This window comes from Balaenoptera acutorostrata, chromosome 11 (assembly GCF_949987535.1).
Source record: "Balaenoptera acutorostrata chromosome 11, mBalAcu1.1, whole genome shotgun sequence".
NCBI classification, from domain to species: Eukaryota; Metazoa; Chordata; class Mammalia; order Artiodactyla; family Balaenopteridae; genus Balaenoptera; species Balaenoptera acutorostrata.
Window position 1 is genome coordinate 71082056 of NC_080074.1, and position 24511 is coordinate 71106566.

The following is a 24511-nucleotide window of genomic DNA, read 5'->3' on the forward strand; positions in this document are numbered from 1 at the left end:
TAGCAGCTGCACAAAGATATTATTTAATCTTCTGAAGTTATTGCTTTGACTCTCCTTCCTCCTCCCATTTCTCTTCAAACCTGTTGGTAATTCACCAATGGAGCCCTTCTCAGAATGTTTTCAAGTGCCTAAGATAAATGACAAAATAAACCAATTTTATTGAAATACAGTTATCAGGATATTAAAAATAGTTATGTAAAATTTTACCTATTAACACATTAAATAAGATCTAATGGCAGATCTAATAACACAGTTGTTGAGCATAAACAATACTTTGAGACCTCAAACATCTTCATGTGATGAAAATATCTGCTCTCCACTGGCAACATCACTGGGATTTGTTGCCTACATTCACAGTTGAAGAAAATTCTAACTTTCAGTTATAGGTTCATGGTAATAAAAATGCAATTTTTTTCTCACCTGCTTATGGACTCTTTTTACTATAACATCCCTACATTCAAGAGTTCATATTCTAGCTCCAGCTTGCGTGTCCAGATTTGTCCTACTTCTGCTCAACATAAGCTGAGTTTACAAAAAGTAGGAAATAATCTCTTCCTTGGTGTAACAGATATTTACTGTGTACCATGCTGGCTGTGTGTCAGGTACTGTATAAGGCAATGTAAATTCAGGGCTAGGTCTTTTCCTGTATGAAGCCTGTCTAATGAGGGAGAACAGTTATAAATAGCAAACGAATATATAAATACAACATCGTAAGTGCTCTGAAGAAATCAAACAGTAGTAAACTCTAAAAAAGTAATATATTTTCAGGATTAAGGGTAGGGATGCGATTACCTAGTTAGCTGGTAAAGGAAAAACTTTCTGGGTAGTTGCTATTTGAAGCTGAGACTTGAACGATGAGATGGAGTCCACCAGGCACAGGACTGTGGCAGGAATATGAGGTGAAGGGTGGGAATTGGGAACAGCGTATATGAAGTACCTGAAGTGAAAAGGACGCTATACCTCGTCCATCCTGAATCCATCTGCTTTCTCCCACCTCTACCTGTACTGTTTCTTTTTTTTTTTTTTTTTTTAAGGATTTTCTTATTTATTTATTTATTTATTTATTTATTTATTTTATTCTTGGCTGTGTTGGGTCTTCGGTTCGTGCGAGGGCTTTCTCCAGTTGCGGCAAGCGGGGGCCACTCTTCATCGCGGTGCGGGGACCGCTCTTCATCGCGGTGCGCGGGCCTTTCTCTATCGCGGCCCCTCCCGTCGCGGGGCACAGGCTCCAGATGCGCAGGCTCAGCAGCCGTGGCTCACGGGCCCAGCTGCTCCGTGGCATGTGGGATCTTCCCAGACCAGGGCTCGAACCCGTGTCCCCTGCACTGGCAGGCAGACTCTCAACCACTGCGCCACCAGGGAAGCCCTACCTGTACTGTTTCTAATGAATCCTTCTAGCATTTCTTTAGTAGCAACCAGTCAAATAGAAATATTTAGTTTTTTTTCCTTCCTTTATTACACAAATGGTAGTATACTATACATCCTGTTTTACAGTTTTATATTTTGGTATAATAATTGTATTGGAGGTCTTTCCATATCACTACATAAAATATTTATTCTTTTTTGTCTATAACCACAAGATATTCCATTATATGGTTATACCATAGTTTATGTAAATATACTTTAACAGTGGACTTTTGAATTGGTTCCCATATTTTGCTGTTAAAAACAGTGCTGTAGTTAGTAACCTTAATTATGTTAGCTCAACATGTGTGGAAATGTACAGTATCTGTAGGATAAATTTTCCAAAGGGGAACTGCTGTGTTAAAGAACAAACACATTTGTAATTGCGATAGATATTGTTAAATGCTTTGCATTGTGATTGCACTAATTTACATTTTCAACAGCTGTGTATCAGAGTGCCCGTTTTTCCACAGACACATTTGAAGTATGTTATAAAACTTTTAGAATTTTGCTAGTATCATAGGTGAAAATGGTTTCTCAGTTTAGTATTAATTTCTGTTCTTCCTGAGTGAAGTTTAACATTTTTTTTAATGGGTTTTGAGTCATGGTTAGAATGACCTTCCCTATTCCAAAGTTAAAGGGGTATTCTCTCATGTTACCTTCTAGTGCTGTTACAGTTTTATTTCAAAAGTTTACATCACTGACCCTTTGGAATTTATTCTGTGTGGGATGTATCCAAATTATTTTGTCCAGATGTCTGCCCACATGTCGCAATCTATTTATTAAATATACTCTTTCTTCATTGATTTGAGATGCAGTCTATGTACTAATAATACTAAGTCCTATGGTTTAGGATTTATTGCTTGCCTTTCTTTTCAGTTCATTGGTCCGTTGGTCTCCTCATATGCCAGTATTGGAGTATTTAACTAATGTGGCTTTATAATATTTTAATATCTTGTAGTCTTAGTCCCACCTCACTGTTTTCTTATAATTATCTTGGTTATTTCTTTTTTCTGTATGTACTTTGGAAGCAGTTTACATGTTAAAAAATCTGTTGGTATTTTTTTGAGATCTTGTTATATTGAGGAACATGGCAAGTGGTTTCTAAGTTCTCTTCCTTTGTTCTCCAGTAGACCTTTGACATTTTACAGGAATCTGACAAATTTGTTTTATTCCTGGGCATTTAACCTGTTTTTTGTAAATTGGATTGCTTCTTCCATAGTATCTTCTTACTGGTTTTTATACACATGAATATTATTGAAGCCTGTGTATTTTCTCACTGAATTTGCTTAGTTTTTATAGTAGTTTTTCAGTTAGTTCTTATTTGTTAAGGTATACACTGATGTTACCTATGAAGATGAAAGTTTTAACTCTTCCTTTCCAATTTTATGTTTCTAATCTTTTATCTAATTCTGTTGTCTAGGACAGGTGATACTGGGCATCCTTATATTCCTGATCTAAGTGGGAATGCCTTGCATGTATCTTTGTTATACATGATACTGTCTTTGGGCTGTGATAGAGTTTATCTTGTTAAGGGAGCATCTACCTATTTATATTTTATTGATGTTTTTAAGATCAAGAATGTTTGGTGATTTTTTTCAAAAGGCATGTGATCTTTTTTCCATTTGTGTAAATGGTTATGATGAATTAAGATTTCCAATATTGAGCCATAGTTACATTCTAATGATAAACTCCATCTTGTCATGTATTTTTCACACATTACTGACTTTTGTTTGTTAATACAGTTTCAGACTTTTAGCTTGATATTCATATGTGAGCTTGTCCTGTATTTGTTTTGTTTTTCTGGGTTGTTGTTTTGTTTTGTGCTGTCTTTACCAGGCTTTGCTATATGTTTGCACTAGCTTTATAAAAATAACTTGGATTTTTTTTCATTTTTGGTAACAGTTCAAATAACAATGGAATTATCTGCTCTTTCAAGGTTTGGTGGAATTCCTCTATGAAATTTTCAAGGCCAGGAGTTTTTGTGATGTAACTCTGACATCTTTTTCTATTGTTTGGTAGAAAAGGGGTCTGTTTGGATTTTTAACATTTCTGGAGTCATTTTGGTAAATAATATTTTCCCAGAAAACTATCTCTATCATAAGTTCTCCTTCTCACTGTCTGTTTTTCTGCTTTCCTCAGACATTCGCCTCTTGTAATCTTTCTCTTCCAACTGCTATACCATCACTGTCACCATAATTCAGGTTTTGTTACCTCTCTTCTGGGCTATAGCCTCTATCTTATAACTGCTAGTATTCTACCATACAGTGTCACTAGATTAAGTTCCATGTCTTACAGTCTTATTCATGCCTTTAATATATGTTATCCAATATCCGCTATGTGGTAGGCATGACAGGCACGCAGAGAAGAATACAGGCAAAGCTCTACTCTCATGGACTTATATTTTAGTGGATGGTATCAGACAAGAAACAAATATAAATAATAATCTATCAGGTAGTGATAAGCATTATGGAGAAAAATGAAACTGGATAGTGGGGATAGACGTAGGAGGCTGGGTAACATTTTTTTTTTTTTTAACATCTTTATTGGAGTATAATTGCTTTACAATGTTGTGTTAGTTTCTGCTTTATAACAAAGTGAATCAGTTATACATGTACATATGTTCCCATATCTCTTCCCTCTTGCATCTCCCTCCCTCCCACCCTCCCTATCCCACCCCTCTAGGTGGTCACAAAGCACAAAGCTGATCTCCCTGTGCTATGTGGTTGCTTCCCACTGGCTATCTATTTTACGTTTGGTAGTGTATATATGTCCATGCCACTCTCTCACTTTGTCACGTCTTACCCTTCCCCCTCCCCGTATCCTCAGGTCCATTCTCTAGTAGGTCTGTGTCTTTATTCCCGTCTTGCCACTAGGTTCTTCATGACCTTTTTTTAAAATAGGGTCATGAATGTTGGGTAGGGACCTGAAACAAATGATAGTGGGAGCGAGCAGGGAAAAGTGCTTGAGGCAGGTTTAGAAAGTGCAAAGGTCCTGAGGTGAGAGAATATTTGTCATGTTTGAGGAATAGCAAAGACATCAGGAATGGAGCTGTAGAATGAGCCAAGGTAGAATGGGAGAAGGTGAAGTCAGAACTGTTGGTCATCTGTGTGCTTGGAGGGACCGGGTGGTGCAAAGGGGTGGGCAGATCACGCAGGACATTGTGGACCATGGTAAGGAATTTGAATCTTACTGAATGACATGAAAAGTCATGTTACTTTTTTGTTTTTGTTTGTTTTTTTGACTTGAGAGCAACGTGATCTAGACTTAAAAATTACTGTGACTCCTCTGTAGAGACAATAGAGGGCTATTGATTTAGTTCAGAAAGGAGAGAAAGTTAGGTTAGATCATGGATATAGTGATAAAATTTGGGAGAAGCGGTTAGATTTCAGTTATACCTTGAAGGTTGAGCCATTTACATTTGCAGATGAATTGAATGTGGGATTTGAGAGAGACCCATCCTTGGTTTCTCTCTCAGGATTTTTGTCCTAAGCTATCTGAATAATACTGTTGCCATTTACTGAAAGAGGGAACATTGAAGAAATAGCAGGTTTGGACTGAAAAGAAAGAGTTTGGCTTTGGACATGTTGAGGTTGAGAATGCTACTAGGAAGTGTCAAAAAGCAAGTTGGATGTTGGATTCTGGAATTCAGGAGACAGGTCTTTGAGAAAACTCTTCAATGGCTCTCCATTGCTTACAAATTCTAAATTGCTAGCGTCACATTCAAGATCTTTCATCTGACCCCAGCCTTCCTTTTAAGTCTTGTCTCACTCTATTACCTTACATAGACCAAGCCAAAGAGGCTTTCTTACTTCTAGAATGTGCTAAGCTTTTGGCCATTTTAATGCCTTTGCCTATGCTATTCTTTATACCTGGAATACCTGTCATTTCACCGTGGTTTATTGGAATATTATCCAGTCTCCATGACTTTATACATAAGAGGGAGAAGTGAGCCAGGAAAGAAACATTATGTTTAGTTGATGGCATTGAGTGAATGAACCCCTGGCTGTCTTGTTTCTGTGCTCTCATTTTAACCTGTGGTACACAACGTGCTTTCTCTGCTTAGTGACAGAAGAAAATTAATTTTTATTTTCTTTACTTCCAGATGGGAACGTTTAAAGCACATGATGGTGAATATTTCTTAGAACCTATAATGAAGGCAGATGGGAGTGAACATGAAGATGATCATAACAAGCCACATCTTATATACAGACAGGAATTAAAGGGGAACTATTTTCTGAAGTCTCACAAGCCTTGTGAAGTTTCAGGTAAACTATGAAGTAAAACTCTTTATGGTAAAAATATGGCACTATTTAAATCTTTTTCAGGTTAGAATTTACATATTTTCCTTAAATATTGATATATATGATATTTTTAATAAATTTTCTTGACCTGTAAGGATCCAGTAGAAATTATCTGTAGGCAATTTTGTTGTAGGCTAAATTTGAATCCAAAAATGTATTCAGTAGAGTTGACCCTTGCACAGCATGGTGGATAGGGGCACTGATGCCCGCACAGTTGAAAATACATGTATAACTTTACAGTCAGCCCTCCTTATATTCAGTTCTCCATCCATGGATTCAAACAACCATGATTGTGTAGTACTGTAGTACAAATTTAGTGAAAAAAACTCACATAAGTGGACCCGTGCAGTTCTAACCCGTGTTGTTCAAGGGTCCACTGTATATGAGATTTGTAGCAAAGAATCAGAAAACTTTTATTTCAGTCTGTTAGTCACAGTAGTATGATTTTTCTCAGCAGAATTTTACATGATTAAAAAAAACTGAACCTAAGTAACAATAACATGTTGCTCGATTTTGCATGCTTTTAAATTTGCATGAAGGAAGCATTGCAGATCATCTTCTGGGACTTTTTTGCTTAGCATTGTTTCTGAGGTTCATCCACGTGGGTACATGTAGCAGCTGTTCATTTTCATTGCTGAGTATATCACAGTTCACATATCCATTTTCCTGTTGATGAGCTTTTGGGTTATTTGCAGTTTTTTGCTATTATAAACAATGCTGCTGTGAAATTTTTTGTCCTCATCTCCTGTGTTTGAGTTTTTCCAAAGTATACACATAGATACTAGAGAACTACACATTGTTTTGCAAAGTGGTTTTTATCAGTTTATATTTTCAGCAATATATGAGAGAGATGTGTTTTTTTCCATTATTTCCTATAAAATTCAGACTAATGATTTATCATAGATTAGAATCTAGGAATTGCCAGTTTCTATAAAGTGTAAGTCTGTTGCTAGTAGAATACTTGTACATTGCATAGAAGTTGTATTAAGAGTTGTGTCCATATATGTACATGAATCTTCACTATATCATTTTGTCACTCTGTCACTCTATGAAGAATGGAGAAAAGAACCTGCAGTTATCATCAAAGTACAAAATCTAGACAAAAGAGTGGGATTAGAAAGGATTTATTTGAGATTGTAGGTGTCCATAAACTATAGTTCCAAACACTGCAATGCCATCTGTTTTGGGATATAATGATATGTAGGCCTTTGAAGGTTTTCCCTGGGAATGCACTTCTTAACCTTTGCTATTATAAGAGTGCCATTTTGGAGTGGTTCTCACTGTGTCTAAGGCCGTGTTTTAAATCTATTGACACAATAGATGCCTTTCTTATGCTTTTAATATGAGCATAAGGGTTTCATTTTTGTGGCTTCAAAGAAAACACAAATGGGTACAGCTCCACAATAGAACTCTACAGAAGGCAGCTTATGCTTGTTCTGATCTACCATTCAGGAGCAGCTTGTTTAATGAATTGTTTAGCTTCTTAAGAAGAAAGCCACCAAGTAGACACTCTGAATGCATAAATGTTTCACATAATGATATGCAAGGTTTTGCATTCACAATCAGTGTTCATTATCAGAAAGAGAATGGTTCAAGAAAAGCTAGGCCCTTTTGTTTAAAAAAACAAAAAACTTATACTAAGTTAGATTTATTATAAAGCTACAAATAACAAGCAAGTAGAAAGCTATGGGATTTACTTTTAATCGTGATATTATTTCCCACAACATTTATCTACTAAAATGTTAAAAGTAGTATCATTCTTTTCAGTTCTTAAATTACCTACATTTTTAGGTATAATTAACATGCATATTTTTAATCACTAAAAAAGGCAATCAATTAGTGGCCTAAATACTTAGCTGTTAATCATCATCTTGTTAGTAAAAATGGAGAGTTATAAATGTAATTAGTAAAATGTTATCAAAGGCTTTTTTCCTCTTCCCCAGTTCACACATTGTTGTTCAGAAATACTTGCAGAATCTTACATATTCTAAAGGTAAACCTTCATTCAGGAGAATTCTTCACATAGGTAAGCCTAAAGATTTAGCACGTGAACCAAAAAGATTAATTGGAAAAGGAAAGGTCATTTCCCCCCATATTTCTATTGATTTTAATTCATTACAACCCTAAAATGTTGTAATTCATAGTGACTTCAGCCTTGATGAATTAGATTAAGTTGTTTTTAACATCAGATTTCACCACATGCCTTGAGGCCATACGAATTATATTTGGTAGCCAAACCTAAGCCATTGTGGATGCCAGGTTCCCAGGTAGACATCAGGCTTAGTCTAAGTAAAATCCTGTGGAAATAGCAAAACAAGCCCATAAAACCCATGAAATGAACACACAACCACATAGTAACAAAATTAAAACCCAAGGGAGAGGGAAGCCCTGAAAAGCCTGACAGGATGAAAATAAACCTCTGGATTCTGTTAAGTGTGGTTCTGCTGTTGTTTAGCCCCCAAGGCGGATCAGAGCGGGTCTGTGTTCTTCAGGGGACCCAGTGAGCCTTGCTCCCTTTCTCCCATTGCAAATTTATTCACTGAGTCCTTAATATATGTAAAGGAGGGAACTGGGTAAGACTTGAGTGCTTCTCTTCATTTAGGTTCTCCAAGCCCAATGGGTACAAATAAACACAAAAAGAGAAAAATTGCAAAACTGAGCGAAGGCTGCCCTACCTGTGTTAGGAGCAGATCAAGCGGCTGAGCAACAAAAACTGCCCTGGGTGTCACCAAGGAGGTGACATTTAAACCATTTAATCTTCACTGTGAAGAATTTATCGGTATTGTCTAAGAAAAAAAAAAAAAAAAGGAGGATGGGCTTATATTAAAACATCTGCGGGATTTGTTTTAGTTAAGTATGTTAAGAAGATAGACATAGAGATAACTGCCTTTGAAAGAAGAGTTTATTACTTTCAGTCCCCAAGAGATGGGGACATGCCCCCCTGGGTCTCATGGAGAAGCACCCAGCTTGGTCAGGAGGCGAAGGAGGGAGGGAAAAGCATGGGCAAAGGCTTTGTTTCTGCAGTGATGGGAAGTTGTTACACAGGGTGTCTCCTGTTGGGCAGGAAGTGAAACACTGATCACAATTTGTGGTTTGCGGTCGGAAGGTTCGTAATACGGTTTCAGTGTGCTTGTTGAAAGCTGGACTGTCGCGGACATATAAACAACTTTGGCTGTTAGTTTGGTCCTGTGATTAATGCCATCTCATCAGTTACAAAAACTACAGCAGTTGGTTAGGACAGACCTCTAGATAAGGGGGAATAATATTTGTGTCTTCAGAGTCCTGATGTGTGTGAAGAAGGGTGTAGGAGGTAAGGGAAGATGACGCCGTGAAGGCACACAGCCTGACCGGAAAGGACTCCAAGGGTCTTGTAGGCTATTCCATGAGCCCTGGGGAAATGAAGAACTTCCAACACAGACACATCCTCTCTTATAACGTATTACTCAGCTGGCAGATTATTTTTAAAGATAACTTTTGATTTGAATAAGAAGAGACTGAAAGCAGAAAGACCGAATCCAAGAAAGCAGCTATCTTGTCAACAAAGGACGTGTCAAACAAGTAAAGTGCACATAAAGAATAAATTAAAGATGATTTCCTTAAAGCATTTCCCTCAATTTTGATGATATGGTAAAGATTTTTTTTTTTTGTGAGTGATCAATTTGGATATTTCTGTGAATGTCTGAGAATTGTCTTCTTAATAAAATTATATTTAGATATAGATTATTTCCCTTTCCTTTAAAGATAATTAATCAGCATGTGTTTGGGGAAACCCAGAGGTCTTTAGTGTCAGCAGAAGCCACGGTTCACTTAGTAAGCTGGGAGTCAGGGAACAGAGTTCTACTTCTGGTTCTCTAACTGACTTTGAGACCTTAACCTCTCTGGGTCTTAACCTAGAGTAGGCAGTGAATGGCTAATGAATTTAATGGTTCCTATTTAAGTCAAGTTTAGGAGTTTCTATCTTAGATACCTCACAGATACGGGGAACGCAGTTACCAGAAATGAGTGAAGTGAGGTGTCATTAGGACGTTGAGGTGTCCTTAGGGCAGTGGAATAGACACGCTTCTTGCAAAATGTGCATTGGAAGTGTGGGACCATTATTACCAGATCCTTTGTATCTTACAGAGAAGCTGAAAATCTAAGATTTTTTTTTAAGTGGGGGAAAAAGAAACATGAGAGCTGAATATGGCCCGTTGGCTGCCAGCTTGCAATCTTTTAATGATTTCTAAGGTTCCTGACATTTATTACATTTTATAAAATTGTGGGTAGAGGGGCTTCCCTGGTGGCGCAGTGGTTGAGAATCTGCCTGCTAATGCAGGGGACACGGGTTCGAGCCCTGGTCTGGGAAGATCCCACATGCCACGGAGCAGCTGGGCCCGTGAGCCACAATTGCTGAGCCTGCGCGTCTGGAGCCTGTGCCCCGCGACGGGAGGGGCCGCGATAGAGAAAGGCCCGCGCACCGCGATGAAGAGCGGTCCCCGCACCGCGATGAAGAGTGGCCCCCGCTTGCCGCAACTGGAGAAAGCCCTCGCACGAACCGAAGACCCAACACAGCCAAAAATAAATAAATAAATAAATAAATAAATAAGAAAATCCTTTTAAAAAAAAAAAAAATTGTGGGTAGAGAAGGAGGTACCATTAATCTAGGAAGAAAGGATTGTAAATATGGCCATGACCATGGCCAATATTTTGAACTAATAACTTGTTACTGGTATTTTTAAGAGTCAGCTCAAGCTTCTAAATATTTATAGAAATGACTATAGAGATGTCACTCATTTGCCCACCCTTTATTAAAACTACTCTCTCAAAGATCTTTTTTTTTTAAAAAATATTTATTTATTTATTTATGGCTGTTTTGGGTCTTCGTTTCTGTGCGAGGGCTTTCTCTAGTTGTGGCAAGTGGGGGCCACTCTTCATCGCGGTGCGCGGGCCTCTCACTATCACGGCCTCTCTTGTTGCGGAGCACAGGCTCCAGACGCGCAAGCTCAGCAATTGTGGCTCACGGGCCCAGCTGCTCCGCGGCGTGTGGGATCTTCCCAGACCAGGGCTCGAACCCGTGTCCCCTGCATTGGCAGGCAGATTCTCAACCACTGCGCCATCAGGGAAGCCCCTCAAAGATCTCTTATGAGCTTCTACTGGCCAAAAGCAGTCATCTCTCTCAGGCTTACTGTTACATCATTTGGGGGGATTATTTCTCACTCTTGATCAACTTTGGCTTCTCTGACAGACTTTGTGTCCATCTTTGCTGCTCTTCTTTCTTACCTTTCTTCCCATTTCAGTTCCTGGTTGTTGTTACTTTACCATCTTCTAAGTTAAACATTTTTTAAAAGTGCTCTTCTTGGCCACCAGTTTACACCATTGCGTATATAGTCTGTGATTTTTTGTACTTCTCTAATTTTAACTACTAACTTAAATGTTAGAGAACTTAAAAACGTTTATATTCAGCTTGTCTTGAGATGAAATCTCAGGTTTACAACTGCCTGATGCCGATGTTTTCTTGGATGTCCCAGCAGCATCTTAGACTCAATACATCTAAATCCGAAGCCATTCTCTCTTCTATCTCGCTCTTCGCCTGCACCCCCAAAAGAAGCCTTTATTCTTTTGGTGTCCAAATTTATGTCTAAATCAAGCACATGCTATAGTGGAAATTTTAAAAGTATTGCTTTTTAAAGCCTTATTCAATTAACTAGAAAAGACTGATTTATATTTGAATAACAAATTATTTGCCTCACCCACTCAGGTTTTCCTGTTTTGCTTTATTTGTTCATCAGTATTCTAAAGTGCGTGAAAGTAGTTTATTATTTTCCTAAGTGGCTATTCTTCAGTCTTACTGTACTAGTAATGTTCTTAAGTTAAATTTCATCCCAAACCAAAGAAAAATCCTAAACTGTGAAATTTGACCTATTCAGATTTTGAGACTGTGAATGCTATGGAATGGAAGATACATATATATGGTTCTATGCTTTTCAAAGCACTCTTCATAGTCATATGTCACTGATCCTTAGAGTAATTCTGAGCTATAATCATCCTCAACTTATGCATGTTTTCTGTGAGGGGAAGACCTTGTGGTGCTGTGACAATTGTTTGTTCCACACGTACAGGGTTATTTTATTAGCTGACCTGTTTTGCCAGCTGTGTGCTCTGCTTTGCCATAATTGTGAAATGTGCGTGTGTTTAAGAATGCATTCCAAAGAGAAGAATCAGTCTGCTATACTTGATGCTTATTTTGTGTTGCATTATTAGGCCTGTGGCAATTCCCAGAGCTTTGAAGTCCTATTTTATTTGTGAAGTCTTGTATTGTCTAGTTTTACTTATAGTGAAGTTAATGATTCCCACATTGGGTGAATTTTGTGAAATGGGCAAATGAGGAAGGGAACCAATATGTTAGGAACCAGAAGGTATGTTTATCCAGTCTGTCAGGTGTATTTTGAAATGTATATATCACGATAGGTAACTGAAATCCTCTATATTTTAACTGTGGTAACAATAGTTCTTTCCAGAAAGGACTACCCGAAAACTACATACTCTTTAGAATTAAACAGTTTTTAAAAATCTTTTTCTCTGTGTTGGGATTACATATTTCATACTATATCCTTAAACTGGAGAATGTCTTTCTGGTAGAAATAATGATTCATTCTTCTAGTTTTGAAGCATTGTTTTTTTTTCTTGATGTTGTTTCTGTACTAGCTTGGGAATGAATAGGGAGAATTGTGAATCTTGAGGTAGAAGAGAAACTATTATAGTTATAACCCCTGATTGGCAAGTAAGCTACATCAGAGTCTTAAATAAAATAGTGCCAAACCACTTCTCATATTTCTGTTAAGATTTGATTACATCTCACTGTAAAATTTGAGCTTCTTGTTTGTTGCTAGGAATCCTGATGTCAACTTGTTCTGGTTCATGTGTTCATGAAATCTACTGTTGAGGTGGGAATGAGATTATTAATCCTTCTTTGAAATGTACTGTGCGTGTGTGTTTCCCTTCCACCTCCATTAAGAACTTTTCCGTCTTTGCTTTAGATTGGTCTACTTCTTGTTTTGAAATTCCTTGTAGGGATTTTAGTCACTTTGCAACTTGGTAAAGTTTCTATGTGTTTTAACTTGACAGTAATATAAGCCTCACTGCTAGAATTGGATACATCTCCATTTTCCCTTTCTTACAACAGTGCTTGTTCTTCAGTGATCTACCACCTTGTATTTTCTTTGGCTTCTTTCATACTTAATCACATGTTCTTTAAGAAGTTTTCTCCTTAATGTTTCCTCTACAATGAGATGTGTCTCCTCAAATTTTTTAAAAAAAATCCCTTTGCTCTAAGTAGAAGTTTATTTAGATGCTCTTCACTTACAGAGATAAAAATGTGAATGGAGTCATTAGTTTTTAGCTCTTTTACTAATTGTATCTTATTACAGGTTCTTGCTTTACTAAAAATTGCTATTCATTTTACTTATAATTAGCATCTTATTCATTCTCCTGTGGTTAATGTACCTACTCATGATTTTGTAAGACTAAGAACACAGGCTTTTGAATGTCCCATAGAATGCCTCACAATTTAGGGGCTACTTTATTTATTCTGCACATAATTACCACTTGCATTGTTTTAAAATTTCTTATGTGCTCTGTTATCCTACCTCTCAGTTTCTGATTCTTTGTTTATGCTCCTTAAAGTAAAAGGTTACATTTTATTTCCTTATTTACATTCCTCACAGCAACTAATACTATTGAAATATGTTATGCATATAATAAATGCTGTGTAAATAGTTGAGGAATTGTTAGTACTAAAATAACCGCTTACAGGTAGGCATGTAAGATGAGGTTCATTCAGAAGATGATTTGGGGCCTCATAGAAAGAGAACCTAACTCAGATATGGAAGTCATAGAAGCTTACTGGAGAAAATAACTCATTATCTGAGACTCAAAAGAAGAGTAGGGATTAGTCAGGGAGAGAGTGAGAAGTATTTCATATGGAAGCAACAGCATGTATAAACACCTGGAGATGAGACAGTACTAGAACCATGTGGGAACTAAAAGTAATTAGTAAAAACTATGGGATGCCAGGAGACGGTGAGATGACCTGATGCTGGGGAGGTCAGCAGGGGAAAGCTTGTGAAGGTCATTGTAAACCTGGATTAGGTGTTTGGGCTTTAACTCAATACCCATCCAATAGATATTGGGAGTCGTCTCCCCCAGTAGTTCAAACAAAGTTCCTGGTATAGGGTCTGATTATTTTGTTTGGCCTGACTTGGCCTGAGTTAATTGCTGTTATTGGAGACAGAGCTGTAATCAGCCACACCCACCCTACTGGTGGGGTCAGATCACTGTAGCTGGAACTATAGACTAAGTGGATAGACAGGGATAGATACCCAAAGAGAAATTGGGGAGTGTTGTAAGAAGTTAGGTGAATAAATGCTGGGTAGAGAAAACCATAACATGCAGAAACACAGGATGGACAGTTGTGATACTGGGGTTAGAAAAATTGTGTTTGAAGTGCTTTTGAGCACTGCAAAAGGAGATGCCAGCAATTGATAAGTACAGAATGAAGGGGTTATTTCTGACATTAATAGGTTAGTAGCTGACCTTCATGTTGAAAGACATGGAATGGGTAGAGGACTGAGTTATTAATAGCTAAAATACAGGCTATGGTACAAGAAAGAGAACTGGTAATATTATTCTTAGTGTACCACTGTCCAGAATTTTCAGTTAACTCATTTTTTCCACTGTCAGAAAATTCAATAATTTCACATATATTCTAGCAAACTTGGATTATCTGACCACACCTCTGCTTTTTTTGGGGGGTTGGAGAGAATGCAAATAGAAAGACTAAGCTAATATTCAGGTTGTGACTTTCAAAATTTGTGCAACAAGAAAATAGAAGAAATTTCTGAATTCTTTATCTTTTACTGTAGTAGTATATCCACTGCTAGCCCTAGAGGACTCGGTTTATAGTTCAGCTGGAAAGAGAAAATGTATGATGTAGGGTCAATAAATAAAAAGCCTGCCCTTTCTGTTTCCCATCTCGTGGTGTGCCGGGAGAAGAAAGGACAATGAAAAAGCAAGAAGAGTGTAGTGGTGACGTGTGTGTGGGCAGGTTTTCCCTGCTCCACGTTCTGGGGTGGGGTTGAATTTAATAAGTGGAGAAGAAGGCGACTGCTAAGAGGAGACTCTGGTCCTTGTTCTACAGCAATCACTCTGGAGGATGAGGTCTCAATTTTACCCTACACATGGGTTTGTTTATTCATTTGTTCATTCATTTATAAAATATTTATTGAGTACCTCCTTCACTGAAGCGACAAAGGTTCTGGGGCTGCATAACACGTACCATGACCAGCCTGTACAAGTACAGTTGCTGTGAGGGAGGGGGAGACGGTAGTAGGAGATGAAGTCAGCATGGTAGTGGGAGGCTAGATCCTATAGTTGTAGGTGGATCCAGGTTGTGGGGCCTGAAGATTAAACAAAGGGCGGGGGGCTTCTTTAAGAAAAATAATAGAGAAATTATGAATACAAAATTTCTAGGGTTCCTTCAAGGTCTTTGAAAGGGACTTTGTAAGTGAGAGATCAGAAGTTAACCTGTTTTAGGTTCATGGTGAACCCACCTCAACCCATAGAACATTGTAAGTCACAGTAATGGCTTTGGCTATAACTTTAACACTGGAAACCATTGTAGGAGTTTGAACTTAGGAGTGACCTGATCAGCCTACATTTTAAAGGGATCACTCAGATTGTTGTAAGGAATACTGTAAGGCTAGGAGAAGGGCAGAAGCAAAGAGGGTTAGAGGCTATTGCAGTAATCATGTTGATAAATGATGTCTTGAATTAGGGTGATAGCCATGAAGTTAGTGAGAAGTGGCCACATACTCTGTACCTTTTAATTAATTAATTAATTTATTTATTTATTAAACATCTTTATTGGAGTATAATTGCTTTACCATGGTGTGTTAGTTTCTGCTTTATAACAAAGTGAATCAGCTATGCATATACATATATCCCCATATCCCCTCCCTCTTGCATCTCCCTCCCTCCCACCCTCCCTATCCCACCCCTCTGGGTGCTCATAAAGCACCGAGCTGATCCCCCTGTGTTATGCGGCTGCTTCCCACTAGCTATCGATTTTACATTTGGTAGTGAAAATATGTCCATGCCACTCTCACTTTCTCCCAGCTTACCCTTCCCCCTCCCTGTGTCCTCAAGTCCATTCTCTAGTAGGTGTGCGTCTTTATTCCCATCCTGCCCCTAGGTTCTTCATGACCATTTTTTTTTTTTTTTTAGATTCCATATATATGTGTTAGCATATGGTATTTGTTTTTCTCTTTCTGACTTAACTTCACTCTGTATGACAGACTCTAGGTCCATCCACCTCACTACAGATAACTCAATTTTGTTTCTTTTTATGGCTGAGTAATATTCCACTGTATACATGTGCCACATCTTCTTTATCCATTCATCTGTGATGGACACTTAGGTTGCTTCCATGTCCTGGCTATTGTAAATAGAGCTGCAGTGAACACTGTGGTACATGACCCTTTTTGAATTATGGTTTTCTCAGGGTATATGCCCAGTAGTGGGATTACTGGGTCGTATGGTAGTTCTATTTTTAATTTTTTAAGGAACCTCCATACTGTTCTCCATAGTGGCTGTATCAATTTACATTCCCACCAACAGTGCAAGAGGATTCCCTTTTCTCCACACCCTCTCCAGCATTTATTGTTTGTAGATTCTTTGATGATAGCCATTCTGACTGGTGTGAGATGATACCTCATTGAGTTTTGATTTGCATTTCTCTAATGATTAATGCTGTTGAACATTCTTTCATGTGTTTGTTGGCAATCTGTATATCTTCTTTGGAGAAATATCTATTTACAACTTCTGCCCATTTTTGGATTGGGTTGTTTGTTTTTTTAATATTGAGCTGAATGAGCTGCTTGTAAATTTTGGAGATTAATCCTTTGTCAGTTGCTTCATTTGCAAATATTTTCTCCCATTCTGAGGGTTGTCTTTTCATCTTGTTTATGGTTTCCTTTGCCGTGCAAAAGCTTTTAAGTTTCATTAGGTCCCATTTGTTTATTTTTGGTTTTATTTCCATTTCTGTAGGAGGTGGGTCAAAAAGGATCTTGCTGTGATTTATGTCATAGAGTGTTCTGCCTATGTTTACCTCTAAGAGTTTGATAGTGTCTGGCCTTACACTTAGGTCTTTAATCCATTTTGAGTTTATTTTTGTGTATGGTGCTAGGGAGTGTTCTAATTTCATTCTTTTACATGAAGCTGTCCAGTTTTCACAGCACCACTTATTAAAGAGGCTGTCTTTTCTCCATTGTATATTCTTGCCTCCTTTATCAAAGATAAGGTGACCATATTTGCGTGGGTATATCTCTGGGCTTTCTATCCTGTTCCATTGATCTATATTTCTGTTTTTGTGCCAATACCATACTGTCTGGTTTACTGTAGTTTTGTAGTATACTCTGAAGTCAGGGAGCCTGATTCCTCCAGCTCCGTTTTTCTTTCTCAAGATTGCTTTGGCTATTTGGGGTCTTTTGTGTTTCCATACAAATTGTGAATTTTTTGTTCTAGTTCTGAGAAAAATGCCAGTGGTAGTTTGATAGGGATTGCAATGAATCTGTAGATTGCTTTGGGTAGTATAGCCATTTTCACAATGTTGATTCTTCCAATCCAAGAACATGATATATCTCTCCATTTGTATCATCTTTAATTTCTTTCATCAGTGTCTTATAGTTTTCTGCATACAGGTCTTTTGTCTCCTTAGGTAGGTTTATTCCTAGGTATTTTATTCTTTTTGTTGCAATGGTAAATGGGAGTGTTTCCTTAATTTCACTTTCAGATTTTTCATCATTAGTGTATAGGAATGCAAGAGATTTCTGTGCATTAATTTTGTATCCTGCTACTTTACCAAATTCATTGATTAACTCTAGCAGATTTCTGGTAGCATCTTTAGGATTCTCTATGTATAATATCATGTCATCTGCAAACAGTGACAGCTTTATTTATTCTTTTTCGATTTGGATTCCTTTTATTTCTTTTTCTTCTCTGACTGCTGTGGCTAAAAGTTCGAAACTATGTTGAATAATAGTGGTGAGAGTGGGCAGCCTTGTCCTGTTCCTGATCTTAGTGGAAATGGTTTCAGTTTTTCACCATTGAGAACAATGTTGGCTGTGGGTTTGTCATATATGGCCTTGATTATGTTGAGGTAACTTCCCTCTATGTCTACTTTCTGGAGGATTTTTATCATAAATAGGTGTTGAATTTTGTCTAAAGCTTTTTCTGCATCTATTGAGATGATCATATGGTTTTTATTCTTCAGTTTGTTAATATGGTGTATCACAATGATTGATTTACGTATATTGAAGAATCCTTGCATTCCTGGGATAAACTCCACTTGATTATGTTATGTGATACTTTAAATGTGCTATTGGATTCTGTTTGCTAGTATTTTGTTGAGGATTTTTGCATCTATGTTCATCAGTGATGTTGGCTTGTAGTTTTCTTTCTTTGTGACATCTTTGTCTGGTTTTGGTATCAGGGTGGCCTCGTAGAATGACTTTGGGAGTGTTCCTCCCTCTGCTATATTTTGGAAGACTTTGAGAAAGATAGGTGTTAGCTCTTCTCTAAATGTTTGATAGAATTTGCCTGTGAAACCATCTGGTCCTGGGCTTTTGTTTGTTGGAAGGTTTTTAATCACAGTTTCAATTTCAGTGCTTGTGATTGGTCTGTTTATATTTTCATTTCTTCCTGGCTCAGTCTCCGAAGGTTGTGCTTTTCTAAGAATTTGTCCATTTCTTCCAGGTTGTCCATTTTATTGGCATAGAGTTGCTTGTAGTAATCTCTCATGATCCTTTGTGTTTCTGACATGTCAGTTGTTACTTCTCCTTTTTCATTTCTAATTCTATTGATTTGAGTCTTCTCCTTTTTTTCTTAATGAGTCTGGTTAATGGTTTATCAACTTTGTTTATCTTCTCAAAGAACCAGCTTTTAGTTTTATTGATCTTTGCTATTGTTTCCTTCATTTCTTTTTCATTTATTTCTGCTCTGATCTTTATAATTTCTTTCCTTCTGCTACCTTTGGGTTTTTTTTGTTCTTCTTTCTCTAATTGCTTTAGGTGTAAGGTTAGGTTGTTTATTTGAGATGTTTCTTGTTTCTTAAGGTAGGATTGTGTTGCTATAAACTTCCCTCATAGAACTGCTTTTGCTGCATCCCATAGGTTTTGGGTCGTCGTGTTTGCATTGTCATTTGTTTATAGGTATTTTTTGATTTCCTCTTTGATTTCTTCAGTGATCTATTGGTTATGAAGTAGTGTATTGTTTAGCCTCCATGTGTTTGTATTTTTTACAGATTTTTTTCCTGTAATTGATATTTAGTCTCATAGCGTTGTGGTCAGAAGAGTTACTTGATACAATTTCAATTTTCTTAAATTTACCAAGGCTTGATTTGTGACCCAAGATATGATCTATCCCGGAGAATGTTCCATGAGCACTTGAGAAGAAAGTGTATTCTGTTGTTGTTGGATGGAGTGTCCTGTAAATATCAATTAAGTCCATCTTGTTTAATGTATCATTTAAAGCTTGCGAAGGGGCTTCCTAGTGTGTGGAAACCTTTCCTCCTTCACAGCTCCCTCCCACTGGTGCAGGGCCCGTCCCTATTCTTTTGTCTTTGTTTTTTCTTTTTTCTTTTGCCCTACCCATGTACGTGGGGAGTTTCTTGCCTTTTGGGATGTCTGAGTTCTTCTGCCAGCATTCAGTAGCTGTTCTGTAGGAGTTGTTCCACATGCAGATGTGTTTCTGATGTATTTGTGGGGAGGAAGGCGATCTCCATGTCTTACTCGTCCACCATCTTGAAGGTCTCACTCTGTACATTTTAATTGTCAAGCTGATAGGTGGGTTAAGGGTGAGGGTTGACAGTAAAAATTGTCACAGATAATTCGAAGTTTTGTTTTGTTTTAAATGAAAGCTTCTTTCTTTCTTTCTTTATTTTTGGCTGTGTTGGGTCTTCGTTTTCTGTGCGAGAGCTTTCTCTAGTTGCGGCTAGTGGGGGCCACTCCTCATCGCGGTGCATGGGCCTCTCACTGTCGTGGCCTCTCTTGTTGCAGAGCACAAGCTCCAGACGCACAGGCTCAGTAGTTGTGGGCCCAGTTGCTCCGCGGCATGTGGGATCTTCCCAGACCAGGGCTCGAACCTGTGTCCCCTGCATTAGCAGGCAGATTCTCAACCACTGTGCCACCAGGGAAGCCCCTAATTCTAAGTTTTATGTTTGTTTGTTTGTTTTGCCTGAACAAATGGAAGGATGGAGTTGTCACTTGCTAAGATGGGGAAGTCTGAAGGAACCACAGGTTAGGAGGGAATAACAGGAATTAGGTTTTAGACATTTTGAATTTAAGGTGCCAATTAGGTATCCAAAGGGAGAATAGTCAGGTAGGCAATAGAAAATATGAGTTGGGAGCTCAGTAGGGGAGTCTGAGCTTGGGATAATAATTTGGGAGTCAGACCGTAAGTGATATTTAAAGATAAGTTTGTATGAAATTGCATAGGTAATGGATTAGATAGAGAAGAGAAAACGTCCGAGGACTGTACTATGGGGCATGTCGATTTTTAACAGTTGGGGAGATGAGGAGAAAACTAGGAAGACTGAAAAGTAGAGGCCATGGTGATAATTAAAGAGAACCCTGAGGAATGTGTACCCCAAAGCCAAGTGAAAAAAATTTTCAAAAAGGTAGGACTGATTAATTAGCTAAATGATGCTGAGAATTCAAAGATCATGAAGATTTAGAACTGATTATTGGATTTTGCAAAGTAGAGATGATTGGTGACCCTAACTGTTGTGCTGACTGGAATGGGTTCCAGAATATTTTCAGGAATAAAACTCATAAAATTAAGGTATTATAAAGGAGACTTAGATGAACTATCTTTAGGCTTTCCTTGTTGAGGACTAATCCTGTCAATGGTGAAAACCTTCATAGAAAAGATGATATATTAAACTTTGGAATGTAGCATAAAATAAAATAAAAAATAAAATAAAATAAAATAAATCTTTGAAATTAAGAGCTCAATCTATCAATTTCAAATTTTGATTTATTCCTTTTGTCAAAATCCAGAAATAGTGGACTTACTAAAACTACGAAAAGCAGTGTAAATAAGTTTATTTTGTGTAAAAGTTAATTGAGGTATTTCATAGAAATTGAAAACATTTAGCATAACATTTATTCTGAAAAGTGTCCTTATATGTCGATCTGTTTCGCATAGTATTTTTTCTTCCATTGATCTATATATCTGTCGTTGTGCCAACACCAAAAACAATGTTGCTAAAAATAGTCCTAAAAATATTATAGCTCTATTATAAGTCTTGAAATGTGGTAGGACAAGTCCTTGTTATATGTAAATGACCCTTTACATTTACATATATGTATTTTAGAATCAACTTGTTGGTTTCCACAAAAGGAAAAAAAGGGATTTTGATTGGATTTAATTGCAACAATAGATCAATTTGGAGCAGTGACATCTTTCTAATATCGTCTTCTAATCCATCAGTATGGCATATCCATATATTCTTGCTTAATTTCCCATTTAATATTTTATAGATTTCTTTGTAGAGGTCTTGTATCTTTGTTTTCTTCCTGGGTATTTGGTCAGTTTTGACACTATTGTAAATGGTATAATTTAAAAAATTTCATCTTTTAATTATTGTACATAAAAATGCAGGCAAAGTTTATATTGATCTTTATTTTTTTATTTTTAAAATTTATTTTATTTTTGGCTGCGTTGGGTCTTTGTTGCTGCGTGTGGGGTTTCTCTAGTTGCGGCAAGTGGGGGCTGCTCTTCATTGCGGTGTGTGGGCTTCTCATTGTGGCGGCTTCTCTTGTTGTGGAGCATGGGCTCTAGGCACGTGGGCTTCAGTAGTTGTGGCTCACAGGCTTAGTTGCTCCACATCATGTGGGATCTTCCCGGACCAGGACTTGGACCCATGTCCCCTGCATTGGCTGGTGGATTCTTAACCACTGTGCCACGGGGGAAGTCCCTATATCGATCTTATATTTAGCAACTGTGCTCATATATTCTAATAGTTTATCTGTTCATACTTTTGGATTTTGTACGTGAACAGTCATATAAGACAGTTTTATTTCTTCCTTTGAAAGATTATTTCAACATTTTATTTCTTTTCTTGCTTCAATGCACTGGCTAGGATTTCTAGAACAATGTTGAATGGAAATGGCAATGGTGAAAATCCTTGCCTCATCACCAATTTTGGAATGAAAGCTTTTGACCTGTTCTGATGTGTACAGTGTCTACAACAAAATGTATGTTTTTCTTAGGAAGAAAAATCTATTTTTATCTGATTAAGAAAGTTACCCTGAACACCTGCTTTATTAAGAACTTTTATTATGAATGGATATTGAATTTTATCAAAACATTTTATGCTGCATGTACCAAGGTGATCATATTTTCCCCCTTTGTTCAGTTATTTGATTCTCAAATGGCAAGTCTGGCTTGGGTTCTTATCAGACTAGGTTTGCTAATATTTTCTTTAGACTTTCTACATCTATGTTCATGAATGAATATGGTTTGTAATTTTTTCCATTTTTGCATAGAAAAGAGCGAGGAATATGAGGGCCTATTGAAAAGAATGATTAAAATGGTGGACCATGGAATATGAGCTGTATAATCATTTTTGTTTTATACACTTGATATTCTTTTAGATTACTCATCAGGTAAAGGAGAGAAGTCAATAAGTCAATAGGTTTGTGGAGAGCAATAAGTGTAAACTTTTCTATCTAAAGTATTAGATTACTAATCAGCCAGGTAGCTCATTTTACAGTTTTCTTTTGATCTACCAAACACATGACTTAACTGCAAATGCTTAGTGAAGTAAATTTTTATCTTTGGCTTGCTACTGTTGAGTCACATTATGCTTTCCTCATGAAGAGGGTGCAAGATTCTAATTATTTGCAATTAAAATCCAATTCAGAATTGCAGCATTCAAAAGCAGCCCTGCTTAAAGACATTGAGACATGAGACTGGGCTGCTCTCACAATGAGTACAAATGTAGGGGAAAACTGCACAAGGATGGGCCATGTTCTTGGCTGGTCTCAGCCTGTGTTCCGCTATTTGTGAAGATCATTACTGCCGGAGTGAAAGTTGGGCCAATGGCCAGGTCAGTGACAGATACACTGTTACATGTGGAGAACATCCAGATCTCTGGATCTACCCCAAGAAGGCTTCTTCCTTGGGCTTTTCTTCCTTGGAAGAGAGCCAGAAAACTGAAGCGAAAAACTCCCTTCCCACTCTGATCTGTCAGGCTGCAGTTTGCAACTTCTTTTGCATAAATACAAATGTACCTGGATGTTACAGTCGCTTCCTGGTGTAAGACTGATGGGAACATTCTTTCAGAAAGTGGTGATGTGTTAAATTCTGAGGTGTAGCATAAAATAAAATACCTGCTTGAAAATATGAGTTCAATCTATCTAATTTCAAAGTTGGATTTTTTTCCCACTTTTGTCAAAAACTACAAATACTGGACTTAATAGAAGCTTTTACAAAAGCAATGTGAATAAAAACTGATTCCATATATCTATTAAGATATCACATAAAATTTTAATTTTTAACATTTTATATTCATTTAATGACTATCTTTTAATTATATCTCTAAGTTTTTCAGTGTTATATTTACTTTGGAAAACACCTTTAATAGTCCTTATTTTAAAAAATCTTTCAAGCAAATATTAAAGGTTCAAAGAATATTTCATATAAGAATTCTATTTTCAGTCAAAGCTGTTTCAGGAATTTTAGTCAGGAGAAGTAGATATATATTTTAAGAAATAAACTGTAATGACCAGAGTAGCATTGGAATAAAGAATGAGTTAAAGTATAACCTTAGATTACATTTTAGATTTTTATGAGTTATAACTTTATTTTCCAAAAATATCCAAGACATAAACTATAGTTAATAACACAAAAGGAAGTGCTCATCTAAGATTTTAATGAGTTATTTAGTAATAGTGTAGAAAATAGTGTTATATCAATACTTGAATTGATAGAGCAAACAGGGCGTAATGCTTATATAAGTGCCTACTTTGAACTAACTTTGCACTTTGGGAGGTGTTTTACAACGCTTAGTACTTAAAATTACCCCAAGGCAGTCCTGGAATGATTCCACATGAACCAGATTGTCAGATAATGTGGGAAAACCCGAGCTCTAGGAGCAACTCATGCAAAGTTTGAAAAACAGAGGGAGTTATGTTATCTACTGTTAAATAATAGTAAGTGGATGTGGTTTAGGAGTGGCTTGCCATGAAGGCTCATCTGAAAACAAGAAGATAAGATTGATAAGGTAGAATTCTGTACTGGTGTCCATTTTAATAGCATTATGCTATATTCTAATTTTAGCAGCCCTGCACCCTTGCAAAATAAACTCACTACATATCAGTGTGATATGTAGTGTTCAGCATGAATTCTGAATAACTAATTTTTCTTTAAAGAATGAAGTGATGCATTTCATTTACATGTTCAGTTCCTAGGGTATAAATTTAACTCATTGATAAGATTTTCAAACACCTTTTCAAGCAGTAATGGAGTAGGAGTTTGGAAGATCACATTGTTATATATGTAATTGTCCATCTAAATTCTTCTGATATTTGTGTTGGTTGGTTAGTTTGTCTTAGTCTCACTTTGCTTAGAATTTCTGATAAGGGATAGGATTTGAAGATGTGAAAAGGCATAAAATGCAAAGGGCAATACAAGTGTTCCTCTTTTATAACCATCAAGTGTAGAGGTTGGGATGCCAAAAGCTGAAAAGAGACAACTGGTGTGTA

At 37.1% G+C, this 24511-nt stretch overlaps 1 protein-coding gene across 3 annotated transcripts in view; it reads left to right on the plus strand.

Moving 5' to 3' along the window:
• The window catches only part of ADAMTS20 (ADAM metallopeptidase with thrombospondin type 1 motif 20), a 195624-nt gene that overhangs the window by 12929 nt on the left and 158184 nt on the right, over window positions 1-24511 (plus strand). For all 3 annotated transcript variants that reach the window (XM_007168333.2, XM_057557413.1, XM_057557412.1), the window contains exon 3: window positions 5510-5672. In XM_007168333.2, coding sequence (XP_007168395.2) covers window positions 5510-5672 — 163 coding nt within the window. The remainder of the gene's footprint in view (window positions 1-5509; window positions 5673-24511) is intronic.